General features: G+C 51.7%; 1 protein-coding gene across 3 annotated transcripts; it reads right to left on the bottom strand.

The window, feature by feature from the left end:
• Positions 1–4,033: 4,033 nt before the first annotated feature.
• Positions 4,034–22,917, bottom strand: ZBED4 (zinc finger BED-type containing 4). 3 transcript variants are annotated; one of them, XM_037006753.2, is made up of 3 exons: positions 22,756–22,917; positions 19,364–19,529; positions 4,034–9,071 (listed from the first exon to the last, which is right to left on the bottom strand). In XM_037006753.2, the coding sequence occupies exon 3, from the start codon at positions 8,763–8,765 to the stop codon at positions 5,283–5,285; it is 3,483 nt and encodes a 1,160-aa protein (XP_036862648.2). In that variant the 5' UTR covers positions 8,766–9,071; positions 19,364–19,529; positions 22,756–22,917; the 3' UTR covers positions 4,034–5,282. The 3 variants fall into 3 exon arrangements, with proteins under 3 accessions (XP_036862648.2, XP_073070171.1, XP_036862647.2); XM_073214070.1 differs by lacking the exon at positions 19,364–19,529 and adding an exon at positions 11,479–11,580; XM_037006752.2 differs by lacking the exon at positions 19,364–19,529.
• Positions 22,918–23,597: the final 680 nt, after the last annotated feature.

The following is a 23,597-nucleotide window of genomic DNA, read 5'->3' as shown; positions in this document are numbered from 1 at the left end:
TATAGTTTTCAGGGTATAGGTCTTTCACTTCCTTGCTTAGGTTTATTCCTAGGTATTTTATACTTTTTGATGTAATTGTGAATGGAATTGTTTTCCTGATTTCTCTATTGGTTCATTGTTAGTGTATAGGAAAGCCACAGATTTCTGTGTGTTAATTTTGTATCCTGCAACTTTGCTGAATTCAGATATCAGTCCTAATAGTTTTGCAGTGGAGTCTTTAGGGTTTTTTATGTACAATATCATGTCATCTGCAAATAGTGACAGTGTAACTTCTTCTTTACCAATCTGGATTCCTTGTATTTCTTTGTTTTGTCTGATTGCCGTGGCTAGGACCTCCAGTACCACGTTGAATAGCAGTGGGGAGAGTGGGCATCCCTGTCTGGTTCCCGATCCCAGAGGAAAAGCCTTCAGCCTCTCTCTGTTCAGTATGGTGTTGGCTGTGGGGTCTTTATTTCGTTTCTAAGAATAATTTAATGGCATAGAATTCTATCTTGGGGGGCTTTTTCTCTCAACACTTTTTTTAAGCACGTCAGTTCACGCATGGTTTCTGAGAAGTCCCTCGTGATTCTTATCTTTGTTGTTTTCTAAGCAAGGCATTCCTCCTGCTCCTCCACCCCTCTGTCTTCTTCAAGATTTCACACTTTTCACTTTGATTTTCTATAGTCTGAAATGCTATGTACAGGTGCAGGGGTTTTCTTGTTTATTGCAGTGTGTTTTTTGGCACGTGTAGGGAATTCAGGATCGTATCTTCCCTTGACTGGTCACCATCACTGAGAAGTGTCCCGCTTGCAGGAATCCTGCCTGGAGCCCAGCGCCGGGCCAGCCGCCACCCACCGTGTCCTCAGCTGTGTCTCGTGATGGCATCTTGCCATCTGACAGGTGCTTTTGGGAGCATGTGCTTCTCTTCTGTTTCCTGTGACAGCTGAGGCGTCTGGGTTTGAATCTACCATCTCGCTATTTGTCCCATCTGCTTGTCCTCCCTTAACTTCTCTTGGACTAATGTAAGTGTTTGCAGGCCCATTTTCTGCTTTATTAGTTCCTGAAACACTTTTGCCACTTCTGGTGTTACCTCAGAGGTCACACCTACCTGAAGCTCATGCGCTTACTGCTCACGGGGCAGCACAGGGCCTGCCCCCCCTTCCCATAAACCTCCCTGTGCCGCAAACCCTAAAAGGCATTGTTTTATACGGCCATCCTCACCTTCTGTCCCCCTTGCCACCCTCCCCAGGGTGCCCTCACTCCCCTGGCATTACTGCACTGCCATGTGGGCTGGCTTCCCTCCCTTCAGCATCGATTTCAGGAGCGGTATGGTGGCTACAAATTCTTTGTTTCGTTTTGCCTGAAAACTTCATTTCTTCCCCATTTTGGGGTATCTACTGGGATTGGTGCCTAGACAGACTGGCAGTTTATTCTTCCCACTTTATGGGCACCATTCCACAATTGCAACTTCCATTGTTTCTGTTAAAAACCAGCTGCTGGCTGGATTGCTCCTCTGCCGGTCAGTGCTTCTCGCCTTCCCCATTTCCTGCCTCTTGTCCGAGCGCCTTACTGTGCTGTGCCTAGGTAGCCATGTTGGCTGTCTGCTGCCAGCTGACCAAAGCCCTCAGACATGCCATCTCAGACATGCTTCTGCTCGCCGCCCTCCCCCTCTGGGGTCCCAGGGCCTGTGTGACCCTGTGTCCCACGGCTCTGCCACGTGCTGCCCCTCCCTGCGCCTCGGTCTGGAGGTTTCTTATTCATCTGTCTTCCTCCCATCTAGGTCTGATATTAGACCCATCTATTGAATGGTTAATTTATTATTGTAGTTTTCAGTTCTAGGATGTTCTTGTTTTACAGATTCTTCCTGTCTGGTGACATCCTCCACCTTTTCATCCATTTCTTAAATGTGTTCATCACAGTTAAGAGTCTGAAAACTGGCCCCTGGGCCACTGTGTTTCTGTGGCCCCGTTTTCCTAGGGTTGTCTGATAACCCCTTGTTGATGGTCAGACTGTGTGTGTAGAGTTAGGGAAGCTCTGATCTCTTCATTGAAAGAAAACTTCCTCTGGGCAATGAGGTGGAACAGGGTTAGGCCACCTTGTGCAATCAAGGTTGAGCTAATGCCTTGAGGGGCCTCCCTGCATGGGGTGCCCCTTGGCTGTGCACGAGCCCCTCACTGGGGCTGGGACGCTGCCCACAGGCCTGAGACTCCCCCTCTAGGATCTTGGCTCCTCAGCTCAGCACCTTTACACAAGTCTCTTCCCGCTAGGATTGTGTTTCCACAAATCTTTGGTGGCTCTCTTGAGGTCTTCAAAAAGCTCTTTTTCAGTATTTCTCCTTGGGCCTTGATGGCTCCTGGGAAGGGACACCAGCTGCTGCCTCAGCTGAAGTGGAAGGCAAGGGGACTGACTTTACCCGAAGCCCAGTGTTTTAAAACACACCTGCATTCACTGAAATGAGATGGTCCAGAGGGTTTTCATGATGAGACTGACCAGGGTAAGTGGGCAGCCAGGCAGCTAGGTGCCCGTGGCTCGGATCTGAGTGGGCATCCCCGCCTGATGGCTGGGATGAGAAGCACTGCACACTGCTGCCATCCTCACCCTCGTTTCTTCCTGCATGGCTGCCAGCAACTCTAGGAAGAGGCAGTCTGCCTGTGCCCACAGTGCCGGTTCCAGCCACCACCTGCCGACCACACGGCGGCACGTCCTTGCAGCCGTCACTCAAACGGCATCCCCTAAAACCCCTTACGCAGTCTCTCTCCGAGACAGCAGCAGCCGGAGACCAGACATTTTAAAGATGGGACAGCCTAGCTCCAGGGCCGGCAAATGTGGCTCTGTGAAGTGCCAGAGGGTAAATGCTTTGGCTTTGTAGGCCGTGTGCTCCGCCAGGACCACTCAGTCCCAGTCCTGTGGACGTGTGCCTGGACTTCAGTCAGGGGCGCGGGCAGGAGGCAGGACTAGTTGCCGGGCCTCAGCGCATCGCCCCGGCCTAGCTTCTGGCTCCAATGGGCGGGAGCTGCATTTGCTTCTGCTGCGGCTCGGGGCCTGGGGCTGCCTGGCCCTGCCGAAAGGGTCACGCCATCGCTGGGTGACGGGCAGGATCTGTTGTGCCGATTACTTTGTTGACTTGTTTTAGGGGGAGATCCATGAATCTCAGAACCCCAACCCTAAAGATCTTCTAAAAGAGAACCCTAAGGAAAAGCAGGGCTGCACGTGGGCCACAGGCACAGCTGAGCACAGCGCCTCTCCTGCCCCATGGGCAGCCCCACCTGTGCCAGGGCAGCTGGAGCTGTTCCGGAGGCCCCTCTTCCCACAGCCTTGCAGCCAGTGGACCAAAACAAACCCAGACAGCTCCCACCGGGGCTGGTTCTCCCTGGGGTGTGAGGGGCTCTGGTGAGAGCACAGGCCCCCAGACAGCCGCCCACAGCCTCACAGCCAGGTCTCACAGAGCGAGGACTGTTACCCCAGATGACACCTGAGCGCTCCCACCAGGACGGCCATGAGCTGATTCAGCACCTGGGCTTTATGTGTGTGTGCTGGGCTCACTTCCCGGAGCTCGGTTAGATTCCAGACAGGGAGGCTGAGGCAGGGCTCATCCACGTGCACGAAGTCTTCACACAGCATTGCTCTGAACACACATTCACACGTAAGAGTCACGGAAAAACCATGTCAGTGTGACTCACTAGTGTGTCCCTGACTGGCGCTCCTTGGGCATCTCTGGGGAACCTGGGCACATCCCGCAGGGAGAGGCCCGAGGGGTGTGCATGTGTGCAGGGCCTCACAGCCAGGGCACTCAAATGGCTACCTCCCGGCTCCCCCACCGTGGTCCCCCATGAGCAACAGCACCCACTCGGAGCACAGGGCCCACAAAGTTTTGGTCACTGTCATCACAGGAACTAGAAATGCTGCAAGAATTACACCTCCACTTCCCCCATGTCCTCTCTGGGGCACAGGAAAAATTTCAAAGGCTGCATGACTGCAGTTGTTCTATATATTGGCTCCAAAGAAGATGATGTTTTATTATCCTAAAATAAAAAGCCAGTGTTCTCTAGCAGTACAAAATTGCAAATAAAAAGTTTAATTTCAGAAACTGAGTTCACCATTTATAAATATACTAAAACACAGTCAATGCAAATTCAGATTAATAACAGGTACAGTATCTTAACAAAACAACTTTTCTAACAGGTCATAGGCAAATGAGTGACTTGTTTCACCCAGAATATTTAATTGGCTTGACATAAGAAAATGAACCTTTTCTAGATGTTGAAGTAAAAACTTTGAAGACATACATATTATTAAAAGATCAGACAATTGATACTTCATTCTGATGTCCTTGGGATTCTAAAATACCCCAGTGATGGCTGAATCTTCCCTATTATAAAGAAAAACCTGAACACCTAAGGCTGTTCTCACACTACAGCAATATTCTTCCCTGTTCATAAGCCAGCTCTTCTAAAGGAATCTTACACTTAATTGATCAAATTGGGGGTCAGGGCACAAATTTCCTAAGATAGCTTCATAGCAAAGACACTAATCAGAGGCTTGGAGATCTGATCAACGGGAGGCTGTAAACGTGTCGTCTGCACCGGCTGAACAACAGGCCTCATGGGAGCTCATGGCTAGTTGGGTGTCTCTGAGTTAACTGGCCACGTGAGCCTGATGCAAACATATAAAATGGAAAAGTTCTGTTCAGCAAGTCACTACAGAGCCGACATCCATGACGCACCTACACTCTGTCTTCAAACGCCACATCTGTCACAGTAAACAGTTACCCTCCAGGATACACTCTGTGCTCCTCGACACACTTCAGAGTCTGCAGTTCAAAACCGCTCAGTCATGGATGGCTTGACCTCCACCTCCTATTTACAGATTTTGTTTGACAGCCACAAAGCTGTTTTGTTGCAATTAAAGCAATTTTTGAACTAAAATACAGCACCTGATTTGTGGTTTTCACATAATTGAATAAAAGCCTACAGAGGAAAATGGTTTACATCTTCTCTGTCTTTCTGGTAAAACATATCACTAACCCCCAGCTTTAAAAAAACCTTACAATTATGAATTAAATCTCATTTCATAATTGACAAGACAGGCTCTTCCTAGCGGGCTCCTTGAAAACACACGGGGCCCCGGGATGGGGTGAGGAGTAAGGCACGGTAGGCAGGAGATCGTGAGGCTGGGTGCAGAAGTGCAGCATGGCCGAGCACCTGGTCTGACGCCCTGCGTCCCCACAGGTGAGCCGCTGGCCCAGGCCAGACAGCTCGTGCCCAAGAAGCAACCACTTTCAGTCTGGCAGCTCCACTGAGGTTTCAATACTGAAAGTAAATCAAAGGGAGGTTCACTTTCAGAAAGATGAGCTTTTCAAAATGCTCCATCATGAGCCTGGACTGGCCAAAACTGCCATTCTCGGTGGGTGTGTTGAACAGCTTTTCTGAAGGGACAATACTTGGAGGACAGCCCAGAAACCTGACGGCCAGCGTCGAGAGGCCCGGCCAGGCTGCCCTCTTCAGGTTCCAGTAGGCGAGAGGGTCACAGCTGTGTTCCAGTACGTCCTCCTCCAGGTATGCGAGCACCACGTCCTCGGGTGCCCGGGACTGTCCTCTGGGGCCCTTCTTTGCCATCTTGGCCACAAGTGACCACAGGTTTTCCTCCCCGGCCATGTCCTTGGATGGGGAGCCCAGGTCACACCCATTGGGGATGGGCGTGTCCTCTGAGGTAGAATGCAGCGTTTCCAGTTCCCTGATTAAGTCCTGTTTATACTGCTCCGCCTCCTCCTCGGAGAACAGGGAGGCTTTGTAGCGAGGGTCCAGCAGCGTGGCGAAGATGTACCTGGGGTCGTGGAGCGGGGCGGACAGCCGGCTCACCATGGCCTCCTTCAGGGACCGCAGCATGGCATCAATGCCCGTCGTCTCCTCAAATAGCATCTCCACCTTCCGGTTGAGGATGTGGATCATGGGGATGACCTGGCTGAGTGTGGACACATGGGCACTCATCTCCCGGCTCGCGGCGTCGAAGGGCTTCAGCGCGCGGCACACGGACTGCATGACCTCCCACTGGTCACAGCTGATGAGCTCTCTGAAGTTGCACTCGGCAGACACCTCGTTGATGGCCCGTTTCTGCTCAAGGAGCCGCTCCAGCATGAGGAAGGACGTGCCCCACTTGGACGGCACGTCCTGCAGCAGCTGGTGCTGAGGAAGTGCATGCTCCCGCTGCAGCTCGGCCAGCCTCTCCCGAGCCCTGGGCGACCGTTGCACCCGCTCACACACCTTCCGCGCAGTGCTCAGGACGTTCTGGACCATCCGCTGGCTCTTGATGGCCTCGGTGACAATGAGGCTGACCGCGTGGCTGAAGCACTGCACGCTTGAGTGCTCCCCCTCGTTCAGAGTCCTGCCAATGCTCGGGTTGTCTGTCACCGTGATACCCACCTGCAGGCCAGGGGACGTCACCCAGGCCTCCCACCAGCACTCCAGCTGCTTCTGAACACTGCTACCGCTATAGTCGCAGTCCACCTGAGACACGTGCAGGAGCGCTGAGCAGTGGTGGTCCTCGCAGCGCGGCCGGCCCGTGGGCTGGAAGGTGACCCAGTGAGCAGTGAGTGTGAGGAACTCACGGGTCTGGCTGCTCATCCAGATTCCAGAGGTGAAGTGGACCACACCGCTCTCGGCTTCCTGCAGGTGGGACATGACGATCCGCCTCACGCTGTCGTACATACCTGGGATGGCCGTCCTGGAGAAGTAGGAGGGGGAGGGCGGAGAGTACTGAGGTTTCAAGTATTCAAGCAGTCGGTTGAAGCCGACATTGTCTACAAAAGAATATGGCTGAAGGTCAAGTGCAATCATTTCCGCAATGAGACTTGTTATTTTTTTGGCAACTGGATGAGAATCATAAAACTTGTCACTGGTGTCGTCAAAGGAGGAAGCTCCCGCAAGCTCTGCGCCCAGGGCTGCGCGGCTGCCTGTCCTGGGGTCCTCAGGCTGCAGCACGCTGCTGTGGAACCTCTGCAGGTGCCTGAGCAGACAGCTGGTGCCCAGGTTGCTGGGCTTCTTCCCCCTGCTGATTGTCCGGCCACAGTGCAGGCACATGACCTTCGTGGGGTCCGCAGAGCAGATAGAAAAATGGTTCCACAACTTTGAGGTCTTTTTGCTATTAACAGGAAATACAACTTGACTGCTTTTTGTAACCACTGTTGGCAGGTCAGTCAGTTTGGAGGAGGAACTTTCTGTAGAAGCCAAGGTGGCATACGGTGAGTTTGCCAAGCTGACACCCAGAAAGCCCTTGTTCCCAACAACCTCTGCATGGCGTCTGTAGAGATGCCTCATCAGGCAGCTGGTGCCCACATCGCCCTTCTTCCCCCGGCTGATGACGCAGGCACAGTGCTTGCACACTGCCTTCAGACTGTCCGTGGGCGCTAATGAGAAGTGGTGCCACACCCCGGACTTCAACCTCTTCATGACCTTCTTGTTCTGCTGGAACACGGCCTCGGGCTCAGACACAACAGCCCTTGGCCCGGCCCCCAGCTGCTTCTCAGGGGAGGACACCAGCGAGGCCTCGCCAACATCATCGGAGGACGACCACACCGCCGCCTCTTCCCCCAGAGCCTCCCCGGCATTCAACTGTGCCTGCAGGTCCTCTGGCAGCCGGTCAGGGGATGAGGATGCTGATGGGGACTCCTGGGCCAACTTCCCTGGGGAGGATGCCGCGGAGTGTGGGTCTCCGTCCGGTAGCGGTAGGGTGGGCAGCAGGGTGGGGGGTGCGGAATAGGGGGGGGGGAGGCCGGGGCCGGCCCCACTCTCCTGCAGCACAATGGAGCGGTGCGCCCTCCACATGTGCCTAATGAGGCAGCTGGTGCCCAGGTCCTTCCCATTCTTGCCGCGGCTGAACTCATTCATGCAGTGCACGCATACGGCCTTGGAGCTGTCCAGTGGGGACAGATAGAAGTGCTTCCAGACGGCGGACCTTCTCCTGGACCCGGATGTGCCCTTTGGGGGTGCAGGTGTCTTCTCATGCCCACTCTCCACAGCCTCCTCGCCATGGAGGGTGGGAAGGTGGGGAGGCGCCCCCAGGGCATCTTCCCGGCTGCACTGGTCAGAGAGGGGTGCATCTGAAGAGGCATCCTCAGAAGACACCGCAGACACGGGTTCCTCTGCTGTCTGCCTGGGAGATGGCACCGTCGGCATCCCCTGGGGTGGGAGCACTGCACCCAGGTCCCCGGCATCTGTGGGCTGTGGTGGGGGCCTCAAGGAAGGTGGGGGCAGTGAGGCCAGGGCGGGCAGGCTGCTGTCCTCTGGAAGGAGGGCCGTGGGATGTGCCCGCCGCACATGCCGCATGAGGCAGCTGGTGCTCAGGTCCTTCTCGTTCTTGCCACGGCTGAACTCCTTCATGCAGTACATGCACACGGCCTTTGTGCTGTCCCGGGGCGAGATGAAGAAGTGCTTCCACGCTGGGGACTTTTTCCTGGAGCTGGCACCACGGCCAGACAGCAGGCTCTGCGTCATGGCCTCCATGGCCACGTCGTACAGCGTGCTGCTGTACTGCGAGAACAGGGACCCGTACTCATCCTCGCTGTCTGTGGAGAAACACGTTCCGGGGAGCTTGCAGCGATGGCCCACCTCCCTGACCTCTGCCTGCTCGTCACCGCCGTCAGTGGGCCTCCTGAGCTCCTGCTCCTTTAAGTCCGTTCTCTCTGAACTGGGATTCGGAGTCCCACCATCCTCCCCTTCTGTTTTAAAGTTTACTTTATCAGGAACAAAATCAGCACCTGCTTTGGGATGAGCTTCCTGGTGGTTCTCCATGACTGACCATAACTCCTGCAGCTACTCCATCATGGTGATGCCCAAGGTTGGTGAATAACCGATCCAAAGGGTCTTCTGTGCCCTAAATGTACATCACCTTCTGTTTTCTCAAAGTAATTTACTTTTCAGGATGTTTATGAACAAAACTGGTCATAAAGCTCCCTGAAAAGCCACGTCAGGTACGGGTGGCACCCTTGCAGTGCTGTCACTTCAGCATGCAGACGAGGAATGCGCAGGGGACCCTGCTTCTTGTCCTGGAGACAGGAGCACCGTCATCGTGGAGGAAAGCTGGTGCTTGTGCGCCACCTACAGGAGACAACATCAAGTTAAGCACCAAAGTAACACATACACTTCAAAGCGATGCTGTTAAGGATACATCAGCCTCACTGTGCACAGAAAAAGCCCCCTGATAGTACGTTAAAATAGAAAAACTTGTTCCTTGACAATTTTACAATCCACTCACCTAAGGACAATGCCCTAAAACTGCAACATAAGCAAAAAACAGAGACATGAATTTGAATCCAAACAGTCTGTCAATAAAGGATTGGGGGGACATGAAAGTCCACAGTGTATATACAAAGGTGGGTTTGGCCCAGAATCAATGCCCTGGAGGAGGTCACAAGCTGTACTGAGCAAGGCTGAATTCCCTCCGGTCAGTTTTTACCCTACTTTGCTGTAAGAACCAATACAGCCGCTCAGAAAGTCCCACTCTCTGTGGCACTGCCACCGTTTGACCTCTGTCACAGGTCCCTGGAGAAGCCCTACTCACAGGCATGGTTGTTATGTGGCCTGACTCAGAGCTTGCTTTGTGGGAAAAGCCCAGTGTTTGCTGAAAACAGCTGCAATTTCTTGACATCACAGCTGCCTAATGCTGCAGTCCCAGTTAGGGCAAACAAGAGCCTGGCAAAAGGTTCAAAAGGAAGACCCAGGGATCAAGATGTGTACAGGAGCCTCGGAAAGCTCCAACGAACTCCTGGGGCTGTAGGACATGCATGTGCAGAACCGACACAAGCCAGGGAAGACCCGTGTCCACCCTACTGCCTCATTTCTGTCTGACCAGGACCCCGTACAAGCAGAGGGCGAAGAAGGCCAAGGTAAAGTGCCACAGGACAACAGCCTTCTGACACACGGAGCCCTGAGAGGCGGCAGACATCTGCTCCGGTGCTGTGGAGCTTGTGACCAGTTGCCAGCTGATGGCTGCCAAACCACCCAGAAGCTTCAAACACTGCCAGGAATGTGGACTCTTCCTAATTAGTCCAGGAAATTCACCGAGGAAACAAAATAAGTGAAAACCAAACCAAACCAAACCCCAGTAACAACAAACTCAAGAGGGAGTAGATGTGATGTGGTGTTCAACACAAATAGAAACATCACAAGCCAGGCAAAAAAGCAGGAAAGTATGGCCTATATGCAGGAAAAGAAAGAGACAGACCAAGAAGAGAGAGGGAGGGAGGGAGGAGAAGAGAGAGAGAAAGGGAAGGGAGAGGAAGAAACAGGCTGAGACACTGGACTTACTAGACAAAGACTTAAGTCAGCTGCTATAGATACCTTAGAACTAAAGGAAACACTGTGTAAAGAAACTAAGTGGAGACGCAACAGTGGCTAACCAAATAAACAACAATGAAGAGAGAAAAACTGCATTAGAGAACCAAGTAGAAATGATGGGAGGTGAAATGTGTAACTGAAGTGAGAAATTCACTAGAGGGGCTCAAGAGCTGGAAGAAAGTGGCAGCAGACCTGAGGCTGGGTTGGCTTGAACGGGTCAGAAAACCACAGGAGGGATGCTTGAGCGGTACTGCTGACCAACCCCAACAGACACCGTGGGACACTCCCCCCAAGAACGTACAATGCACTCTTTCCGAGCGCCCATGGAACAGTCCACATGCTGCCATGACTAAAGTATGATAAATGTAAAAGGACTAAACTGTGCACTATGTCCTTCACCCATGAAGGAGTCAGATTATAAAACAGTGACCGAAAAAAAAAATACAGTTTGTGAGCTGCAGCTAAAGTGGTACTCACAAAGGAATCTACTGTTTAAATGCCTTTATTAGAAAGACATCAAATTAATAATGTAAACATTCACCTTCACACACACACACACACACACACACACACACACACACACACAGGGAAAAAAAACAAACCAAACCAAGGCAAAAAAAGAGTAAAATAATGATTACAGTGGATATTAATGGAATAGAAAACAGAGAAAGAGAAGTGGGATAGAATATCAATAAGCCCAAATGTTGGTTCTTCTTTTTTTGGTTCTTTTAAAAGAGCAACAAAGTTGACACATCCTTAGCTAGACAAAGAAGAAAAGCGACAGACTACAAAAACACGGGAACATTAACACTGATGCCTCGGAAATTAACAGAATATAAGAGAATACTATAAACTTTCTACCAACAAATTCAACAATTAAGGTAAAATGGAAATTACCAAAAGTGACTCAAGAAGAAATAGAAAATCAGAACAGACCCATAGCAAGTAAAGAAACAGAGTAACTTAAAATCTTCCCACAAGGAAAAGAAAAACGTAGGCCCAGATGGCTTCCCTGAAGAATGCTCTCATACATTTACAGGATAAACAGTACCGATACCCCACAAACTCTCTGAAAACAGGATGATGGAGCACTGCAGTTATTCTAAGAGGCCAGTATCACACTGACACCAAAGCCAGACAAAGGCAGCAAAAAGAGAAAACTACAGACCGCTTTCCTAGAGACGGAGGAAGCCACTGTGTCTCCGATGACACGTGGCAGCTGCATTAGAGGGAGCACCGTGACACCTGAGATCAGCTTCAGTCGCGTCTCCTTAATTAAAAAAAAATAAGCATATAAAAATAAATCTGGCAGACAAAATAAAAGGTCCTCAAAGAAGCCCATGTCCTAATCCTCAGACCTGTGAATACATAGATTACAGGAAAAAGGAAATTTTTAAAAGGTTGCAGATGGCCTTAAGGTTACTAACCCAGGATAATAGGAAGATTATCCTGGATTATCTGGATGGAATTAATGTTATCAAGAGGATGCTTAAAAGTGGATGAAAGAGGGAGAAGAGAGATGGAGGGGAACATGACTTCAGAAGAATGGTGAGAGAGACTGTGTGGCTAGCTTTGAAGACTGAGGAAGTGGCACCTACAGACCAAGCTAGAAGTGTGAAAGGCGAGGGAACAGAGTCACCACTGGGGCCTCTGGGCGGGAGGCAGCCTGCCACCATCCAGATTTTAGCCCAGTGAGACCCAACTCAGATTTCTGACCTCCAAATTTATGTTGCTTTCACCCACTAATTTTGTGGTAGGTTGTTAAAACAGTACTAGAAAACGAATACAATAAACAACAAGGGTTACAGCCAAATTTTGCAAAAGGATAAGAGAAAAAAATAAGAGCAGAAAAACATCTCTACAGATAAAGAATACTAGAAAAACTGGTTGAATTAAATGAATTCAGTTCAAATTAAATGAACACTAAAATTTATTTCAAAAGAACCTAAAGATATTTAAAATTATACAAAAAACAACATAAATCAGGATAGAAAAACATGATATGAGTTTATGGATCCTAGGAAAATATGAGAAATAAAAGTAAAGTATCATTTCAAAAGTAAGAACTAAGCTAAAAGCAACATAAGACTAAACTCCATAGATGAATGCTTAAGATAAACAGATGAGGAAAATATTTTTTTTTAGTGAAAAAGAAATGAAGAGATAAAAAGACTCTAGAGAAATATACTGATTTAAAAGACAGGTAAAGAAGATCCAACATATGTATGATCAGAGCTTCGCCCAGCAAAAAAAGGAGGTGGACAAAGCAAGAAAACAGAATACTAAACACTAAGAAGCTTTTCCTGAAATAAAAATTGCGAAACTGCATACTGATAGAGCACACCATATAGATGAGAAAATCCACCTTTCACAGTTACACTGAGGTGTGTTCCAGTAAAATGAGTGGACTTCGAAAGACTTGCCAGTCAGGGCGCTCACGCAGAAAACAAAGTACTTTCCTTCATTTATCAGGAAAAGAAAATAAAATTGTCATGAGTTTGACAGCAGTGTTTCACACCACAAAGACAACAGATAAATGAATGTTTGATACTCAAGGGAAGAAAATGTGAGCCAAGGAGTTTATATCCAGTTAAATGGACTTTCAAGTATAAGGGACACAGAAAAACTATTATCAACATGCAAGAATTCAGGAAATATTTTTCCATTAGTCCTTCCTAAGAAACTACTAGAGAACAAACCTCAACCAAAGAAATCTAGGTAAAACTGTGTCTTAAGACCAGGTGTGAGCATCTGATTGGTACCTGCCTGTAGAATACTGAATGAGGGTTTAGGAACATAGCAGGTCACAGCCACACGCTCTACAATGCAGTCTGTATAACTAAGAGAAACAGAAGGATAATGGGAGTCTTATTCAGAAAACATTTTACCTTTTCAGTGAGGTCACAGGTCAAAGTGGTTTTGCCACTGTTATCCTGGAACTTTGGTGTGTGCAGTGAGAAGTTAAATGAGTAATCAGCAATGGTCTAACTCCCACCTCCCATTCCCGGAGAGCGAGGATTGTCAGCGAAGAAAGGAGAGGCACAGATTAGACAGGTCAAATAAGCATCTTGTAGTCGGTGGGCAAAACACACACCTGAGCTCTTCACTGCAAAGACCTGGAAACAATGACCAGCCCAACAGCAATAAGCGTACCTGACATCCAGACCGGTTTTGAAACATCACTTCCCATTTTAAAAGACCAAGCTCCTTAAAGGGATGGCTCATTCCAGGTCGGGGCAGCAAGATCCGAGGTAAGCCTAGAACGTGTCGGCGCGCCAGACAGCAGAGACCCTTCACAAGTGACCGCAACTGTGTCCGGAGGGCCGAGGGGCCAACCCGTGAGGGCTCCCACTGTCCAGAAAGGAGAGCTTTGGAGCATAAATAAGGAACTTAGTATGTTAAAACTCACCAAGTATGTTTAAATCTGAGTTCATATACCAAAATAAAATCCTCAACTGATCACCCTTGGAGGATGACAGGAAAATGATTATTTTGAAAGCTGATAAACAAGGACAAAGAATTGAGCATTTATCTTCAGTTTCCTACATGAACTGCAGCAGTAAAGAGCCAAACAGTACAGATGTTGTCCTTACACAGAATGAAATCAACACATCAGGTGTGTGTGCCAACGGCTACCCACATCAGAGAGAGGAGATGCACCACACAGGAGGTGCCCCCTCACAGACCACCCGACACCCCCACAGAGGAGGTGTGCTGGAGGCCAACCCTAATCTGATCCAGATCCAACTACCAGTTCACAGGACATCACAGACAGATGACACACCAAACCTCACCTGAGCACTGCGACCGGCAGAACCTAACTAACTGGGGGTGGGAAACACGCGTCCAGCCGCCTGGCTTCCTCCACAAGTAACTCCTGTGGGAGGCAGGGACGAGGTGACCTGTAGGTAAGAGACTGAAGCAAAGCAAGGCTTAACTTTTATTCAGAGATGCACTCCTCAGTCATAAAGCTATGAAGAAAAGCAGGCAAGTAACTGCTGTATAAGTGGGAGAGGGTGTAGGTGGGACCGACACGTGGAAGGATTCTGGGGAGCCAGTGAAATACAGAATTTCATTTATTGACCTAAATGATGGTTACAAAGTGTCCACCTTAAGCAGCTCATCAAGCTATACATTCATTCCATGCAGTTTCTGTATCTAAACTATATTTTAAGTGAAAAGATTTTTAAAAAAATGACACTGCAGTAACGGGGCATTATACTGTCCAGGCCGGGACAGGCCCTCGCAGTGTGGGCACCGGGGCTGTGACCCCAGAGCTGCTGCGGAGCAGTGGGGAAGGAGGGCGCTCAGGCAGCCAGGGCCAGGGCGGCTAGAGCTTGCCGTGGAAGAACTCGGACTCTGGCCCCTAGCTCACGCCGTCCCCCAAGTCAAGCCCCAGTGGATGGTCACACCAAAGACAAAATGATAAAGAATATAATGAGGAAAATGTCCTTAAACCTTGACGTTAAGCAGAAGAGGCCTAACCACTGACGGAAGATGAGAAAACAGGGCAAAGAAATTTTATTTTCTTAAAATTAAGAAACTTTTAGAGAGATAATAAAAAAACTCTGTTCTTCAAGAAACACCGCGAGTGAGTAAAAAAGTGTGCCTCAGAGGAGATTTAGAAAAAAGGGCAAGAGCCTTGAACAGGCACTTCATAAAAGGGCTGTTGCCGCACGAACACAGAAAGGGCTCTGCCTCACTGACTCAGGGCCGTACACTTGAAAGCCACCAGCACACAACACCCTGTGAAATGGCGAGGCCAACACACACATGATCTGCCATGCATGCACACGCACACAGACTGTCAGTGCCCAGGGCTGGTGAGTGTGACCACTTGGGAAATGGCTGCAGTATGCAGTGAGACTGAACCCCACATGGTGTCACCCCAGGGCTGTGCCCACAGCCCGCTGTATGTTCCCAGCAAGCCACAGATAAGCCATGTTCACAGCCGCATTCCCAGAGGTCAAAAGCCAGCTACTGATGGGATAACCTTGTGCAGTGGGCTATCACACCAATGGAAATAAACACGTGCCCACATTCCACACCCACAATTGTGAGCCAAAGAACTTGTGCCACGTGTCCCATGGCTATGAACAACAGTGGCAGAAGTCAGAAAACAACTACCTCTAGGAAGAGGTGAAAGACAGGAGAGTAAAAGCAACTCCAGCGCCTGACCTGCTGGAGGTGACACTAGCCTGTCGCATGAGGGACAATTCACTGAGATGCACACTTCTCTGCACAGGTGTGATACTGCCCACAGACAGTGAAAAATTAGAACACCCACCTACACACCCATCAACAGCTGCACCTGAGTGCCCCCAACACACCTGTTCTGAGGCTTCAGGTGGAGCTGCTCAACCTTGGGGGCTGCCACTGCAGCACCCACTGCAGGGCAGGCCAGCTCCGTGCTGGGGAAACACACAGCCACACACATGCACGTGTCTATAGCAGTAGATGAAACTTGCCCGTGATGATTATGACAGGTTTTCACTTTCTATTTTATCTATTTTTCTGATTGACTATTTTTGCACATATTTTATGATCATAAATAGCAATGACGTTTCTATTTTAGGAGAAATGTCATTTGCTCTAGCAGTTTACTAGTAAAGAAGTATTTTTTTCCTCCTGTTTCAGCCCAATTAAAAACATGTTATCTTTGCAGCATGTTCTTTGATTTCCAAGCCACAAAAGCATCATGTTCCTGTGGTATTCCTGATCATTTTGCATATGTGTGAAGAACAATTTGGCTTTTTCCACTTATCCAAAAGTCTGGAGATGATACTGAGGCCCTGAAAGATGAGGCTGCTTGTTTACAACACACCTGAAACCAGTGACCCCAGGTTCTGATGCTACTCTCCAGCAAGCAAAGATCAGTCCAAAAGCAGGACTCACCAGCACGAGTATGACAGTAACACACACGCCTTCTGGACAGATCTGGTCGCTGTGTCCCCTGCTGCCACTGTGCGCAGCCCCGGCCAGGCTGCAGAGCTGCCTGCTCCCTGGGCCCTGGCCATTCTGGGCCCCGCACCCTACCGCTGAGAGAACACTGCACTCAGGCAATGCACAGCCCCTCTGACTTACAACTAGTGACTGAAGAGGGCGAAGGGGCAGAAGCGGAAAGCAGGTACCCAAGACCACAACTTCCTAGACTTTATTTTGCTTTTTTTTTTTGTTTCAAAGACAAAAACACCAAAAAAATACAGGTACTAATTGGAGAATCCTTTCCATAGGCAAGAAAAAGTAAAAGGTATGGGATATTCCAACCTCAGGCATGTGTTCTGAGTTGCTGGAGAACCTATTGGTATTTTTTACTCAGAGAACTTAAGAAGTGACCTCCCAGTGGGAAGCCGGGGGGTTCCACGCATGGGGCCTCCAGCTCGTGTCTCAGAGCTTCAAATGTAATGATCAACTCCTTTAGGGATACCAAATGCCCGACCCCCAAGTACCTCTGGTCCTGGACAGTGTATCCTACTCCTCACCCAAACTGAAGCACAGTACAGGAAACTGCTCCAAGTATCAGGTCTCACTGGGTCAGACCGGCCAAGACCCAAACGCTTGTACACCGTCTTGAGGGTGAGGCTGAGAAGAGGGTGGTGGAGGGACCACACCCAAGGAGAAGAATCTGGAAACCCCTACCGAGGGACACCTACCAGGCACCAGCAATCCCACCACTAGGCGCGACCGAAGGCGACCTCACCCAGCTCAATAGCGTCCCCCAGGACTGGACACTGGCACCCACAGCTGAAGGCTGGAGAACCACTCACACCCACCAATGAGGAATGATGACTCACAGATGTGAACTTTTAAAAAGCAAGACACACACACACGTACAAACACCTTTATGAGAGAAAGGAGGGAACACAAGGACAGATGTGTATCTGTGTGCTTATTTTTGGAAGATAAAGCAGAATTAAAAAACTGTTGCCTATAATGGGGAGTTAGGGATGGAAGTGAGATTTCTGGTTATGTCTTTTATATGATTTTGACTTTGAACCATTACTCCATACATAAAAATTAAAAATTACAAATCTGAAACAAATAAACCTAACCATACACCCAAGGGGCAAGACGGCCACAGACAGGAGAATGTTTGTCAGGGCCTGAGAACGCAGCCCTTTCCAGTTCATTCAGGGGGAGCAGAATACACCCTGAGGACAGAGGGAGCTGAAAAACTGAACACCCGAGACTCTGCTAAGTAGCTCCACTAGTAGCAGTAACATAATATTGTCATTAAAAAAAACCTGTTTTATGTACATTTTAGCATCAAACAATTATGTCAATGGCATTAAGAATCACTATTTTGAGAATAAGATAAATTTTCAAAATAAAACAAATGAAGTGAAACCACATAATGCTAAATTTGTACTGCAAACATCAGCACGAATCCGCAATGTCTTGCAAACATATGTCCCAGCTCTGCCCGCCAGACAGCAGCAATAACACAAACACAACGGGCACATCCAATATCTCGGTCTTGGTCTCTCAACACCCTTGTGCACAAAGGAGCCGGAGCACTTTGGAGAAACGGCGGCTGCGGTCTGGAGGCGCAGAGCAGGACGCCAGGAGGAGGCACCCCCAGACCATGCTGCGGGGAGGCCACTCGGCAGGGCTCCCACCTGATCAGCTACAGCCGTCTGAACACCAGAAACAAAACCAGACACCTTTGCTAAGTCATAAGGAATGAACAGAAGCCCACTGGGCCGCACCGAAGTTCAGAGAGAAAGGGACACTAAGAGCACTCGCCGAACTGGAAGCGGAGTTGGCGACCGGCTCCTGCAAAGCGGTGTAAAGGGAGAGGGTCCAGCATCTGACTCATCTTAGGGCGCAATGATGCGGAGACAGAATGGAGAAAGGAGAGACAACAGTTGCATTGAAAAGTCAGCACCGGTCCCAGCAGGACAGCCTCCGGGAAGCACACGGCGTCAGGTTCATGAGAATGTGCTGCCTCCTGCCAGATTACAGGTGGGCACCAGGCCAGAGTAATGAGAACAAACAGATCCAGAACGTGGGGCATGCACAAGACAACTGGCCTGGTCTCTTCCAGAACTCAGTATCATGGGAAAAGATTGGGGCAGGGGACAGAGCTGTTCCAGAATAGAGACCAAGGAGACGTGACAGCCAGCTCGACGGCCCAGACCCGGCTCTGGTTTGGAGAAAACAGCTCCTACAGACAACTAGGGGCCTGCCTGGGGATGGGCCACTGGGGTGCACACAGGCACTAACTCATCCCTCAGCCGTCATCAGATGTGACAGTACCGTTAGTTATGGAGAAGATCCTTTTGCTTTTTCTTCAGAGAAAAGGATAATTAGAGGCAAAGTGTTGTGATACCTGCAGTTGTCCCTGAAAGTTCCAGCAAGCACAGGTGGGCCAAGGGCGGCAGTCAGGGAGCACGGGCACAGGGCTCCGTCCTGGGGCAGAGCACACGGGGGCACAACTCTCTGTACACCAAGGAACCACAGACTATGACCTCTAAGACACTGGAGCATAATTTGTTCTCAACGAGCATGTACGCGTGCACCTTGTGTCCATGTGTACACCCGGGGAGTCAGGGTGGCAGCAGACACTCCTGCCTGGTTCAGACCTGGAGATGACAATCTTCCCACCAAAGTTTTAAATTAAGGTCCAGTCTGCATGTCGGAGCGACGGTGCTGTACTCTGAGGGTGCATCACATAAGTCACACATTCCAGAGGAGGCAGGTGCATCAGCTGCCTCACAGCCAGAAATTCCAGCAGGAGCTACTGTGCTCATCCCAAGGAAAGCAGCCCAGTCCTGGCCAAGCTGAGATGGAGAGCCCAGATGGAGGGCCAGGGCTACAGCCGACTCCAGAATCCGGAGCCGAGCTACTTCCACGGGAAACGGTCAGAAACCGCGACCAGGCCACCTTGGAGACAGAGCCCATTCCGAAGCCAGCCGGCCTACATGGCAAGGTCAGCTGGTCTGCACGGTGCCCCTGATGTGGTCTGGGTCACAGACCAGGGCTACGTGGGTCACTCTGCTCCCACTCTGGATGGGTCCCCTTTACCCGACACCGGCACCCCTGATGCCTACCTTCCACTGGTTATGGGGCAGGCCCGCCAGGGATGGGCCTGAAATCGCCGCTGCAGGTGGAGCTGCTGGAAGCGTCTTGAAGTGTCCCTGTGCTCCCATGCTGTGAAGCACGGCCTCTGACAGAGCCACGGGGCTCTCCTGGCCAGCACAGCTCCGAGCCAGTCCTCTGCAGAAGGAGCAGATCGCAGGGCAAGGCTCGGGCAGCGGCCTCAGGAAAAAATGCAGCCCCTCACAGTCACACCTATGGGGCTGGTGATGTGGGACAGAACAAGCGCAGGGCCACTCGGCCAAGGGGCCGGACTCTCCCTCCCAGATCAGGGAGCCATGCTGCAGAGCACCCTGGGGTTTCCGTGGCACACAGACTGCTGGGGAAGGGCTGGTGGCTGCTGAAAGGCCACCCCCTAAATGAGACGGGAACCCAAGCAGGCACTCCTTGCCAACAGGAGCTGCTGGAGAGGCGGCTTCACCGACAGGACGCAGGCTCAAGTGGAGGAGCCAGCCTCTCCACCACACTGACATTCCTCACTGGGGACCGCTGCACCATGGCCTGTGCCCTTCAGGGCTGGCCCTGAGCATCCCCTCCTCCAAGAACAGGGGTCTTCCCAGAACACAGCTCTCAAGCAGAACTCCGCCCTGCCTGCCTGTGTTCCTCCCAGCACTCCGTGGTTTCCATCTGTCCCCAGCATCACTAATAGGTTCCCCAAGGGCAGGAAACTTCCTTTAAAAACCACCATCACCCACATCACCTCTACCACAGGTACAGCAGTGCCAGATGCGGGGTGGGAGGCAGGAACACCTTTGCAGTGAAGCACCTCTGTCTCTCTGGGCCCCTTCAGCCTCAGAAATGGGGCATGCACACAAGACTTTATTCCTAGCAATGCCTTCCAGAATTTGAACTACAAAAAACCCATACCAAGTAATTAGCAAGGAAGTGATCTGAGATAGTCCAGAATGAAGAAAAATTCAGGCGCCGGACAGGGGTGAGGGAGAACAGGGAAGACAGGAATGTAGAAAGGGCCAAGCCCCCTGGCAGGGTGGCAGACCCCAAAGCTGCTGAATCCAGACACTGAAGGGGAGGCCAGAGGTACGCGTGACCTTATGCAGCTGAATTCACTAAACCAGAACAAAGAACCAGAGATTCCTATAGCTTACAACCTCAAGCTCTGAGATTTAAAAAGTGCCTTAAAAGTCAAATACTAATTAGAAGACAGACAGTTGCTGACTCTCTGAAACTGCACATGTTGTGCAGAGAAGCTCAGAAGAAAACAGAATGCTGGAGAGGAGAGAAGATGCGTCTGCAACCAACATCAGGGGCTCCTCGCTTGGTGCCAGCCTGTGCCCCGCAGTCCTCACCTGCTGCCTCCCCTCGCCAGGCAATCACCACACCTGCTGGAGAAGGCAATCAGAGCAGAGTTCAGAAACTGAAGTTAGCTGGAGCACCATGAGAGGCCCGCGCTGAGTGCCATGTCTCCTAGGCCAGGGCACTCCGTAGACCCTATGGCGGGCGGCAGCCTCAGACACAGGCATCTCCTGCATTTAATACTCCGCACATCAGCTCCTTTGCACAGACAGAATCAACCAACCCTAATAACGTACTTAAACCCTTTCTCCAAGGTGTTAGCAATGTTCTTTGTACAGCTTGAGTTACTCAGGAACCTCCTCCTGTTTCTGTGGTTGTATCAAAGAACAGAGCAGTCTTCACAACCAAAAACATCAGGAATTAACCAGAACAAACAATGGTGGCGGGGGCGGTTGGTAGGGGAGAAGCTGTCAAGTTATCACCTGTCAAATGGACTAAGTCTGAGCTGTCTTCCAATTTAGATTGTGTCCTCTGAAACTTTTTGAAGACTCATAGGATACCTCTTACCTTGCACCAGATTGTTTCCTGGGAAAATGTGATTCATGACAAGAAGCTACAACCTGCGTAAGGATCCCAGGAGGTGTGCAGCCGGCATGGGTGGCCCACTCAAAACCATCAGGGTACGGGGTCCAGCTCCAGTGAACAATTTCTTCACAGGTAACTAAGTTTATAACCAAAACTAATTCATAACTGTAAGCTGGCTTGTTCATAGCCCTTCTTAAAAAATTCCAACTTAAAACTCTTTCAAGTCTAATTCTACTGCCATGATGTAAACACCAAAATTAATATTTCTATGTAAAAAAGTCACAAGGATGCCTTTGCTTTAGCAAACTGGCCTCATTAAAGTATGAAATAGATATTTAACAACTATGCACTTTATCTGGTCAGAATTAACTTCAAAACAAGTTAAGTTCCCTTTTCACGTCATGAGGATGCCCGCAGATGCTGCTCCTGATGGCCCAGCTGGGCAGGGACTTGTTTCCAGAGAAGTGCATGTGTCTCCTGAAAGGACCCAAAACATGAAGACAGCACAGGGGGGCCGCAGGCTGGCAATTCTCTTACTCAATGGAGGTGGCATGGGTCACAGAATAAAGATGCAAGATATATGAAAGACTCCCAGTTTACCTGGATCTAGAAAAACAGCTGCAATTGGAAAAACATCTGAAGTTATACCTTGCAATTTGATTCATATCTTTAGAGATTAAATTTGGTCACCCACAAACATAGTAACTAAAAGCTTCAAAAGCGTGTGGCGTGTAGAACTTGTCTCATCTGCTTCCGAAGACATGTTAAAAGAAGGCCCTTGGTTGTCTCCTGGAGATGACACTGAAAGTGAACTAAAGCTAGAGAAAAACCCTAAACACATAATGTCTAAGACAATTCGCTGGGCTAGCGAAGGGCAAAGGACTTCACGAAGGACACCCGACTGGCCACCTGCACCTGCTCAGAGGAGAGGGGCTGCTCGGCCGCTCCGCCAGGACCCAAGAACCATTCTCGTGGGGGATTTCCGTTCCCTCCGCCCCACGTCGACGCACCCCTCGGACCCTCCAGAGCGACCCCCGCGGCGGGTCCGCACAGCTTTCTGCCACTTTAGGGGTTCGGTCAACAAAATCCTGTTGCCGGAAAATGCTCCACGGGGGCCTCCGTGGGCCGGCCGGCGCGCCAGCTGTCAGCCCCACCAGGGTCTCGCGGCCCGGGGTCGCCGGCCCCAGCGCTTCAGGCGCCGCGGCGGAATCGGGCGGCCCCGGCTGCTACGAGGGCATGGAGGCCGAGGCCGCGCCCCCGACCCCGGTATCGACCCAGACCCCGGCGCAGTCCCCGGGCCCCAGCCCCAACCCCGCCTCCGTCCCTGACCCCGGCTCTCAGGCCGCGACTCCAGGCCCCGACCCAACCCCCAGGCCGCAGACCCCGACCGCGCCCGCCTCCGACCCTCGCGCGGCCCCGACGGCGCGCCAGAACGGCCAGGCCCGGGGCGCGAGCCCGCGCTGAGGCGGAGCCGACTGCGGCCGCTGCCCGCCCGCAGCGCACTCACCGCGGGGCCGGGCTCGTGCGGGCTGCTCCCCGGCTGCGCACGACGGCCGCGCGGGCGGGCGCTCCCATTCATTAGCCGCGGCTTTGTCTGCCCCCGCGCCCCTCCCGCCGCCGCTGCCGCCGCCGCCGCCGCCGCCCGCGACGCCTCCGGACGCAGCGCCCCTCCCAGAGCCCCGCGCGGCGCGGGGCGGGGCGGAGCCGGCGCGCGCAGGCGCAGGGCCCGGCGGAGGGGGCGGCTTTGGGGACCGAGGCGCCGCTGACGGGAAAGGGCCCGGGCCGACTGCGCAGGCGCAGCCCCGCCCCCGAGCAGGCGCAGGCCGAGCGTGCTAGCGCAATACCCGCGGGTCGGCCCCGCCCCGTGCTGTCCGGCTCCACCATCCAGGCGCGGATTCCGCGTGCCGGCCTAGTCCCAGGGCCGAGTGGGCTGACGGCGCAGGCGCAGTTCCCCCGCGCGGTGTAGAGCCCAGTGCTGGGCGGGGCGGGGCGGGCGGCTTGGGGGGTGCCGGTTACTGGCTGGCCGGGACTGCGCCCCGGAGGGCTGCGGCGCGGACGGGTGCCCGGCTAGTCCGGCAGAGACGCGGCACGCTTGTGCCTTCCCGACCCGGGCCCAGCACCCAGAGCGCGGCCGGGGAGCCCATCTCCCCGGCGTGCCCCGGCAGAGCGACGCCAAACGCCCTGGGCCGGCTTCCCGGAGCGGCGCGGGGCATTCAAAGCCCTGGGTTCAAGACCCCGGGGCAACGGGCGGCCGCGTTCACCGCACCGCGGGACTGAGGCTTAGCTGGGACGGGGGCCCGAAGAGGAGACCCTCACGGGGCCGGCCTGGAGCGAATGTGGCCCCGAAGC

Source organism: Manis javanica, chromosome 10 (assembly GCF_040802235.1).
Source record: "Manis javanica isolate MJ-LG chromosome 10, MJ_LKY, whole genome shotgun sequence".
Lineage (NCBI taxonomy): Eukaryota > Metazoa > Chordata > Mammalia > Pholidota > Manidae > Manis > Manis javanica.
Note: the sequence above shows the minus strand (reverse complement) of the source record. Positions and strands in the feature narration are given on the sequence as shown.

Excerpts from the sequence above, each read along its gene's own strand:
- ZBED4 (XM_037006753.2), bottom strand. The coding sequence starts at position 8,765 with ATGGAGAACCACCAGGAAGCTCATCCCAAAGCAGGTGCTGATTTTGTT.